This window comes from Coregonus clupeaformis, chromosome 16 (genome assembly GCF_020615455.1).
Source record: "Coregonus clupeaformis isolate EN_2021a chromosome 16, ASM2061545v1, whole genome shotgun sequence".
Lineage (NCBI taxonomy): Eukaryota > Metazoa > Chordata > Actinopteri > Salmoniformes > Salmonidae > Coregonus > Coregonus clupeaformis.
In genome coordinates, this window is record NC_059207.1 from 30,476,143 (window position 1) to 30,485,979 (window position 9,837).

At 45.6% G+C, this 9,837-nt stretch overlaps 2 protein-coding genes across 4 annotated transcripts in view; one reads left to right on the top strand and one right to left on the bottom strand.

Annotated features, from left to right (window-relative positions):
* dnajb5 (DnaJ heat shock protein family (Hsp40) member B5) overlaps window positions 1–1,489 on the top strand; it is a 10,007-nt gene extending 8,518 nt beyond the window's left edge. For all 3 annotated transcript variants that reach the window (XM_041901197.2, XM_045225657.1, XM_045225656.1), the window contains one exon: window positions 689–1,489. In XM_041901197.2, coding sequence (XP_041757131.1) covers window positions 689–922 — 234 coding nt within the window. In that variant the 3' untranslated portion in view covers window positions 923–1,489. The remainder of the gene's footprint in view (window positions 1–688) is intronic.
* A 3,769-nt stretch (window positions 1,490–5,258) lies between these two features.
* On the bottom strand, window positions 5,259–9,584 carry LOC121583987 (aldo-keto reductase family 1 member A1-A-like). The gene is made up of 6 exons (XM_041899830.1): window positions 9,549–9,584; window positions 8,291–8,356; window positions 6,744–6,895; window positions 6,436–6,626; window positions 5,723–6,352; window positions 5,259–5,523 (listed from the first exon to the last, which is right to left on the bottom strand). Exons 1-5 carry the CDS (start codon window positions 9,582–9,584, stop codon window positions 6,312–6,314), a joined length of 486 nt encoding a protein of 161 aa, XP_041755764.1. The 3' UTR covers window positions 5,259–5,523; window positions 5,723–6,311.
* Window positions 9,585–9,837: the final 253 nt, after the last annotated feature.

Consider the following 9,837-nt stretch of genomic DNA (forward strand, 5'->3'; position numbering starts at 1 on the left):
AGGAGTTGCAGATCTAGGATCAGTTTACTTTTACTTAATTTTAAGCTTGATCATTAGGGTGCAAAACTGACTTTAGATCAGTGGCTATAGGACACTTCATCCTACTTCTTTGGGCGCTCAGGTTTCAGGTTCTGTGTGTGTGTGTGTTTGTGTGTGCGTGTCTACGACCTCAGCTGATTCAGTCTTACTTCATTAGCTGTAGAAATGAGACCACACTCTAAAATTAGCCCCCTGTGCACTCTACAACCCCCCAACCATCAACCCTACACACACACACAAGCACACACACACCGGGGTTTCCAAGACTAGGAATCTTGTTTTAGTGTCAGAGAGGGAGTGATCCATTGTAGCTGATGATGTCAGTCTGTTCCACTCTGAGCGCCAAGTCATGTTCCCTAATGTTCTCCAGCTGAACCTGTGTTCTAGACTGCTGAACTGGAACAGATACTAGTGTTCTACCTCCATAGCTCCCGAAACACGTTATCACCTATTCTTAATCACTGAATTAATTAACAACTAACAAAATATGACTTTGTCATTATCGGGTGTGAATAGAACAAATATGTGCAATGCCAAGAGGAACGGATTGAGAATCACTGTTGTAATGAAGCAGTCATATAGTAAATATAGTGAAGATGTTTGTGTTATATGATACAGTAGTAAACCCTGTCATATCCCCCTCCCCCAGGCGCTGTGTGGCTGTACGGTGAACATTCCCACCCTGGATAACCGCGTCATCCCGCTAACCTGCCATGATGTCATAAAGCCGGGAACAGTAAAACGGCTGAGGGGGGAGGGCCTGCCCCTCCCGAAGAGCCCCACCCAGTGCGGCGACCTCATCGTAGAGTTCACGGTTCGCTTCCCAGACAGGATCCCTCCCCAGTCCAGAGAGATCATCAGACAACACCTGCCCCAGTCTTAGGACAACACCCCTCCCCCACAGACTCATTGCCCCCCCACCATATACACACAAACCATTTTTACCAGTTGGACCCAACCCCTCTTCCCCCATTTCAAGAAATCACTGTTTTTACCATACAACGTTACATGGACACTCATATTTTTAAGGGAAAGGTTTTTTTCTTCTGGGAATGACAGAAGTGCCAAGAGGAACTCCAGTTTTAGGATGTTTTAGTTTATTTTCTCTTTTTGCCCAAGCGCACACAAATGGACATGGCGAAGTGATACGGAGGAACGGCTCAGCGTGGCTTTGGCTTTTACCGGAACTCCTTTTCTTAACGCTCTTTTTTCTACATACTTATCAAGGGTTTTATACATCCCCCGATCCTCTTCTTCTTCTCTTCTTATGGATGAGTTGAGAGGAACACTTTATTTGAAAAAGAGAAGATTGTTCAGGATTTTACAGAGGAGTTGAAAGTTGATTATTTTATTGTACACCCAACCAGCAGCTTCAGTCTCTGCTCCCCATTTTAACATAATCATCTGTTTCTGTTTCTTATGTTTAATAAAGCATCATGTGTGAACTCTATGGGTTATCTGCTGGACACGGCTACTGCTAATACAACAGCCACTACTACCAGCTCCTCCCAGTGCAGAACCAATGACATACAGTGGGGAAAAAAAGTATTTAGTCAGCCACCAATTGTGCAAGTTCTCCCACTTAAAAAGATGAGAGAGGCCTGTAATTTTCATCATAGGTACACGTCAACTATGACAGACAAAATTAGAAAAAAAAATCCAGAAAATCACATTGTAGGATTTTTAATGAATTTATTGGCATATGATGGTGGAAAATAAGTATTTGGTCAATAACAAAAGTTTCTCAATACTTTGTTATATACCCTTTGTTGGCAATGACACAGGTCAAACGTTTTCTGTAAGTCTTCACAAGGTTTTCACACACTGTTGCTGGTATTTTGGCCCATTCCTCCATGCAGATCTCCTCTAGAGCAGTGATGTTTTGGGGCTGTCGCTGGGCAACACAGACTTTCAACTCCCTCCAAAGATTTTCTATGGGGGTTGAGATCTGGAGACTGGCTAGGCCACTCCAGGACCTTGAAATGCTTCTTACGAAGCCACTCCTTCGTTGCCCGGGCGGTGTGTTTGGGATCATTGTCATGCTGAAAGACCCAGCCACGTTTCATCTTCAATGCCCTTGCTGATGGAAGGAGGGTTTCACTCAAAATCTCACGATACATGGCCCCATTCATTCTTTCCTTTAACGGATCAGTCGTCCTGGTCCCTTTGCAGAAAAACAGCCCCAAAGCATGATGTTTCCAACCCCATGCTTCACAGTAGGTATGGTGTTCTTTGGATGCAACTCAGCATTCTTTGTCCTCCAAACATGACGAGTTGAGTTTTTTACCAAAAAGTAATATTTTGGTTTCATCTGACCATATGACATTCTCCCAATCCTCTTCTGGATCATCCAAATGCACTTCAGACGGGCCTGGACATGTACTGGCTTAAGCAGGGGGACACGTCTCGCACTGCAGGATTTGAGTCCCTGGCGGCGTAGTGTGTTACTGATGGTTGGCTTTGTTACTTTGGTCCCAGCTCTCAGCAGGTCATTCACTAGGTCCCCCCGTGTGGTTCTGGGATTTTTGCTCACCGTTCTTGTGATCATTTTGACCCCATGGGGTGAGATCTTGCATGGAGCCCCAGATCGAGGGAGATTATCAGTGGTCTTGTATGTCTTCCATTTCCTAATAATTGCTCCCACAGTTGATTTCTTCAAACCAAGCTGCTTACCTGTTGCAGATTCAGTCTTCCCAGCCTGGTGCAGGTCTACAATTTTGTTTTTGGTGTCCTTTGACAGCTCTTTGGTCTTGGCCATTGTGAAGTTTGGAGTGTGACTGTTTGAGGTTGTGGACAGGTGTCTTTTATACTGATAACAAGTTCAAACAGGTGCCATTAATATAGGTAACGAGTGGAGGACAGAGGAGCCTCTTAAAGAAGAAGTTACAGGTCTGTGAGAGCCAGAAATCTTGCTTGTTTGTAGGTGACCAAATACTTATTTTCCACCATAATTTGCAAATAAATTCATTAAAATCCTACAATGGGATTTTCTGGATTTTTTTTCTCAATTTGTCTGTCATAGTTGACGTGTACCTATGATGAAAATTACAGGCCTCTCTCATCTTTTTAAGTGGGAGAACTTGCACAATTGGTGGCTGACTAAATACTTTTTTGCCCCACTGTAGATGTATAGTTTGGCAAACATGTCTTGAGATTTGGATTTGCTCGCCATAATCAGCACTCAAAGTGTAAATGAGCATGTCATTGTTGGGGAAGGTTTAGTTGTAACATGGTGGACAGTTTGCTGAACTCTGTGTATCTATGTCTCTGATCCAGACACCCTGACTGGCTGAGTCCCCCAGCAGCCCAGCAGTGTGTAATCCACTATGGACCTTGAAGCCAGTTCCACTGCTTTTTTCCCCATTGTTCCCCTCTAATCAGGGACTGATTTAGACCTGGGACATCAGGTGTGAGCAGGCTCCAGACCTCGTAGGGTAAGAGTTGAATACCCCTGCACTATGGGTCATCATCGTCTAGGTCAGGGCTGAAACTTCTGGTTTTCATCCTCTCCTAATCAAGGACTGATTCAGACCTGGGACACCAGGTGAGTGCAATGAACTACCAGGTAGAAACCAAAACCAGAAGTGTTTTGGCCCTCCAGGACCGGAATTCACCTGTCTGTCATCTCTAGGTGCTTTGATCCCTGTGGTGTGTGTGTCTCACAGGGAATGACTGAGTCTTTAATAACTGCCTTAAGCTCTCCCTGACTCAATGGGAGACTGGTAAGTGCCTTAACTTGGAGACACACACACACACTCAGTGTCCACAGGTTAAACGCAGAGAATATAAAGACACATTTCTATGAAACTTTAAAATAAGTTTTGTGAAACACATTCAATGTAAACCTGCCCAGATAGCCAGGACTGATCTACTGTGGATGCTGGCTTCTGACTGTGGGGAGTGTAGTGGGATTGATACTGTATGCGGTGCTTGAAGTGAAGGAGTGAAATAGATGCTGGTACTCATTTTGGGTGCCAGTACTGTTTATATTTAAGAGCTGGAACGCTGCAATTCTTTAAAGCGATTATATATGTATATAAATATATAAGAGTGCTGCTACTCAAGCAGTAGAACATTTTAGGTGCTGGTACTCTGTACCAGTGTGTTCTGGCACTGACTGTATGGGGGCTGCAGTGATCTGTACTGCGCTGAGGGACCTATCAGTCTGGTACTATCATACATCACTTCAGGACTATCAATATCAAATGGAGACCCTTTTCTTGGTCCACTTTTTGCCACTTGTAATTTGTTTTCTATTGAAGGAAGGTCTACAGCAGGGCTCTCCAACCCTGTTCTTGGAGAGCTACCGTCCTGTGGGTTTTCACTCCAACCATAATTTAGCGCACCTGATTCTAATAATTAGCAGGTTGATAAGCCGAATCAGGTTAGTTACAACTGGGCTTGGAATGAAAACCTACAGGAGGGTAGCTTTCCAGGAACAGGGTTGGAAAGCCCTGGTCTACAGTATAGTGGAAATATAAGGAATTTAAGGAAACAGGGTAATACTGTTGTTGTTCCCTGCCCTGCCTATAGGTGGGGCCAAACATATTTTCATGTTCACACACAGCCAAGAGATACAGAAATCAGAGGGACTCAATCTGGATCTAATAATGATGCCTGTCAAGCAGAGCAGCCACAGGGTCTCTGGGATATGGGGGTAGGGGTGGGGCTAGAGCAGGAAGTGAGCCTTGGCCTGGTGCTGTGTGAGAATGGGTTTTCTTGCGACTGAGTGATTCTCACTGTTTCACAGCTTCTGTACTTTTGGCAAAGATTCTTATGTGAGTTGAATTTTACAATGACAACCAATAAACCAAGTACTAAGCTATGTACGGTCCTGTGTGTTTATGTGAGGAGTGGAGGAGTTATTTGTACCTGAGCCCCATTCTACTGCTTTCACCTATCCATCACTCTCAGCTCTGTGGTTACTTCAAGGGCGGAAGGAAAGGGTGATTTATTCATCATTTATTGTCCAATGATCTCACAGATTAAATATCCATACATCGGAACACTGGATCAGTTGGAGTGTTCCAAGAGTGTGCAAAGTTGTCATCAAGGCAAAGGTTGGCTACTTTGAAGAATCTCAAATATAAAATATATTTTCATTTGTTTAACACTTTTTGGGTTACTACACGTTTCCATAAATGTTATTTCATAGTTTTGATGTCTTCACTATTATTCTACAATGTAGAAAATAGTAAAAATAAAGAAAAACCCTTGAATGAGTAGGTGTGTCCAAACTTTTGACTGGTACTGTATGTACGAGGATTCAGTAGATCTGTCTCTAGATGTGGGTCAGTAGATCTGTCTCTAGATGTGGGTCAGTAGATCTGTCTCTAGATGTGGGGTCAGTAGATCTGTCTCTAGATGTGGGGTCAGTAGATCTGTCTCTAGATGTGGGGTCAGTAGATCTGTCTCTAGATCAGGTCAGTAAGGATCGTTGAAGGGGAAATGAGGGTGGTCTGCGTCCCTCCACTCTCCGTCCCTCTGTGAAAAGAACACACACAGTTCCATTCGGTACAACCACAAAACCCCATGGCTCAACTGAAGCTCAGCTGAATTGGCTGCATCTCAGTAGTCTCATATGTCATCCTCATCTGCTCTTCTTCACCTGTCTAAGAAGGAGGCTGTATATAAGACTATTGACCTGCACCCTGAGGTCTCATCTGAGACAATCAGAATTTACCTCCACAGCCGGGACGATGTACCTCTCGTTTCTGTTGAACGACTCGATCTGCTTCAGGTCTTCATCCGAAAGGAGAAGTCAAACACCTGTCAATCAGACAAACAAACGCCCATTCAAGAAAACAATCACAGCAGCTACACAGAATTATAGCCTGTTGTTTCCTAGACTCAGCCAGCTCCATCTCTCGCGAAAAGTCACATTTGGGGGAAGAGGTGAGTAGTTTCCAAACTGGTTTCCACTAGATGGCGCTGTCCTCCTGACCTGCAGGTTCTGCTGGATCCTGGAGGGAGTGACGCTCTTGGGGATGCAGACCACCCCTCTCTCTACCTGCCACCTGGAGACACAGACACATGAGCATTGTCTATTACACTACAGCTAGTTAGTTACACTGAAGTGTTTGAGTGTTACGTGAGTATGACCTGAGCAGGGGTCTTTCTGTGGTGGTTGGCGATAGCCCCCAGTCCAGGGTCCTGCAGCAGGCAGGGTTCGTCAGGCGAGTCCCTGGGCTGGTCAGCACTACCCAGGGGACTGTAGGCCGTCACACCTACATCTACCGCCCTGGAATACACACACACACACACACAAACACCTACCTGCAGTGACTCAGCAGCTCGGCCTGGGACACTCCACCTACAAAGACACAGAGTTCCACCAACACACAGTCAGACATGATTACACAAACATACTGTACACACACACAAACAGTCCCATACCTGGTTGACCACAGTGTTTGGCGAGGGTGTTGACATCATCTGTTTGTCTGCCGTTGAAGTTGGACAGACCGATGGCTCGGACCAGCCCCTTATCAACCAGGTTCTCCATGGCAACCCAGGTTTCCCAGTAGTGTATGTTGTCGTAACACACACTCCCATCGGCCCGCTTGGGCATCAGCTCTGTCCCACGCCTGGAGAACACACAGGCAGCTCAGAGGACCAACCTGTGTGGGACGGGTTTCTAGTACAAGTGTGTTTGTTGAGGTGAGGACAGTCAAATTCGAGGTGTGATTAGGTGTATTGCTCACTGGAAGGCCATGGGCCAGTGCATGAGGTAGAGGTCCAGGTAGTCCAGTCCCAGGTGTATTAGACTCTTCCTACAGGCTGTCTCTACATAGTCACGGTGATGCTGGGTGTTCCACAGCTTAGAGGTCAGAAACACATCCTCATGACGCAGGGCCTGGGGGACACCACAGGGGATCAACACGCGCATGTAATACGTGACACACATACACTATATACACAAAAGTATGTGGACACCCCTTCAAATTAGTGGATTCGGCTATTTCAGCCACACCGTTGCTGACAGGTGTATAAAATCGAGCACACCGCCATGCAATCTCCATAGACAAACATTGGCAGTAGAATGGCCTTACTGAAGAGCTCAGTGACTTTCAATGTGGCACCGTCAAATTTCTGCTCTGCTAGAGTTGCCCCAGTCAACTGTAAGTGATGTTATTATGAAGTGGAAACGTCTAGGAGCAACAACGGCTCAGCCGCAAATTGGTAGGCCACACAAGCTCACAGAATGGGACCGCTGAGTGCTGAAGCACGTAAAAATCGTCTGTCCTCGGTTGGAACACTCACTACAGAGTTCCAAACTGCCTCTGGAAGCAACGTCTGCACAAGAACTGTTTGTTGGGAGCTTCATGAAGTGGGTTTCCATGGCCGAGCAGCCGCACACAAGCCTAAGATCACCATGCGCAATGCCAAGCGTCGGCTGGAGTGGTGTAAAGCTCGCCGCCATTGGACTCTGGAGCAGTGGAAACGCGTTCTCTGCAGTGATGAATCACGCTTTACCATCTGGCAGTCCGACGGACGAATCTGGGTTTGGCGGATGCCAGGAGAAAGCTACCTGCCCCAATGCATATTGCTAACTGTAAAGTTTGGTGGAGAAGGAATAAAGTTCTGGAACTGTTTTTCATGGTTCAGGCTAGGTCCCTTAGTTCCAGCAAACAATGACATTCTAGACGATTCTGTGCTTCCAACTTAGTGGCAACAGTTTGGGGAAGGCTCTTTCCTGTTTCAGCGTGACAATGCCCCTGTGCACAAAGCGAGGTCAATACAGAAACTTGACTGGCCTGCATACAGCCCTGACCTCAACCCCATCGAACACCTTTGAGATGAATTGGAACGCCGACTGCGAGCCAGGCCTAATCGCCCAACATCAGTGCCCGACCTCACTAATGCTCTTGTGGCTGAATGGAAGCAAGTCCCCGCAGCAATGTTCCAACATCTAGTGGAAAGCCTTCCCAGAAGAGTGGAGGCTGTTATAGCAGCAAAGGGGGGACCAACTCCATATGAATGCCCATGATTTTGGAATGAGATGTTCGACGAGCAGGTGTCCACATACTTTTGGTCATGTTGTGTACATGCACAGCTTTTCAAAAGAGTTTTCCTAATGCTCTTCGATCAAACTTCTACTTTTCCTTTACCTGATTATTGTGTTTGTGTCAGAATGGTCCCGGAATGGTCCCGGAAGCGTAGAACAGCCCTGGAAACGTAGTGTGTGTGTGGTTCACTTTTCCTGGTCCCAGCCTCAGAGCCAGTGCCACACCCACCTCCTGCTCGTTACTGTAGCTGCAGCACAATCAATGTGTTTGTAGCCACAGTCTAGAGCCGCCAGCACCTCCTGCTTCACCTACAGAGAGACGCAGATAATCAAACCATACACACAGGTTAAGGTTTTTGAATAAGCATTAAAGGACAATCTCAATTTCTTATGCCAATGGCATATTATAGGTGTCCAGACACTTTTTTTTGCAATTTCACTAGATTTTTTTTCTTCAGTTGCGAGCATGCACATGCTTTCTCATTTCTTTCGCATATATCTGTCTGAGACAGGGATATGATACCCCATAGTACAGTTAAAACAGCCAAATCCTCCCTTTTCTCTGTCTCTCTTTCAAACACTCTCTCTGAACCCATCATAATATAAGTATATGAACTTATCTTCTATAGCTAAATAGTTGATCCAACTATGACAGCAGTCACAGGCTGGCTTGATGAGCGCACATTACTAAGTAACATCATAGTATTATAATCCTGTACTACAGTATGTCACGTGATATAGAATTGTATTAAAGTACAATGCCCAAAATAGGTTGAGTGGTCTGAGGTCATGAAGTCAGAATCCCCCCTACCCCCTGCCGCTACTTGTTTCAGCTTCAATTGAGTTTGTTCCAGTAGATTGCTACCCTTTCAACATTGCGCTGAACCGCATTGTGAGCAAATAGTGATGAAAGAATTAAAGACACCATAGTGCAGCTCAGTCAAACATCCTGGCGCCTTTCCACCTGTGGAAAGAGTAAAGGTTCTCTGTAATGTGAGAAGTTATGTCCGTGTATAACATGCTAGAGTAAGGAACAGTAAGGAGTGATAGTTCTTATCAGATGTCTGTCAACCAGAGTGTGTGATGCTCAGGAGTCACGCTGGTTTTAGACAAAGTTCAAAGTCTGGCTGGATCTGTTGATCTGTAACCCAAACTGCTGGAAAACATGCAAAACGGACTTTACGCATCTACAGAGGAACAACGGGGCCCGAAACAGCCCACATGCAAATAACCCATTTACACTTGTAGACAGAAGAACGCACTCATAGTCTCATTAAATACACTTGAATATAGACAGTCAACATCAATTTCATGTGGTCAAAGTTTAAATGGTGTTTTTTATTTGCACCCTGGGATGGTCTGTTCAGGTAAGTGTGACACAGTGTGGTCAGATAAGGGATTGCAGACATTGAAACAATGGCCACCATTTTGGATATACATGTTAACGACAGCTCGTGCATTCAACTCCTGTCCATTGTAATTTACAGGTATTTAACGCTACGAGGCCATTGGAAGCCAGGGATGAGTAGGTGGCCATGGTGGTACGGTGACCAGGTTTGGAAGGACACTAGGGTTGACACTCCTACTCAACAAGCCAAACTATCATGGTCCAAACACACCAAGACAGTCATGAAGAGGGCAGACATATTTTCCCCCTCAGGAGACTGAAAAGACTTGGCATGGGTCCCCAGAAAGTTCTACAGCTGCACCATCGAAAGCATCCTGACCAGTTGCATCACCGCCTGTTATGGCAACTGCTCGGCATCCGACCGTAAGGCGCTGCAGAGAGT

Excerpts from the sequence above, each read along its gene's own strand:
- LOC121583987 (XM_041899830.1), bottom strand. The coding sequence starts at position 9,584 with ATGGCCACCTACTCATCCCTGGCTTCCAATGGCCTC. Across the intron at positions 8,357-9,548 it reads CCCTGGCTTCCAATGGCCTC|GTGAAGCAGGAGGTGCTGGC; the intron begins GTAGCGTTAAAT and ends GTCTCTCTGTAG. Across the intron at positions 6,627-6,743 it reads CACTGGCCCATGGCCTTCCA|GCGTGGGACAGAGCTGATGC; the intron begins GTGAGCAATACA and ends TGTGTTCTCCAG.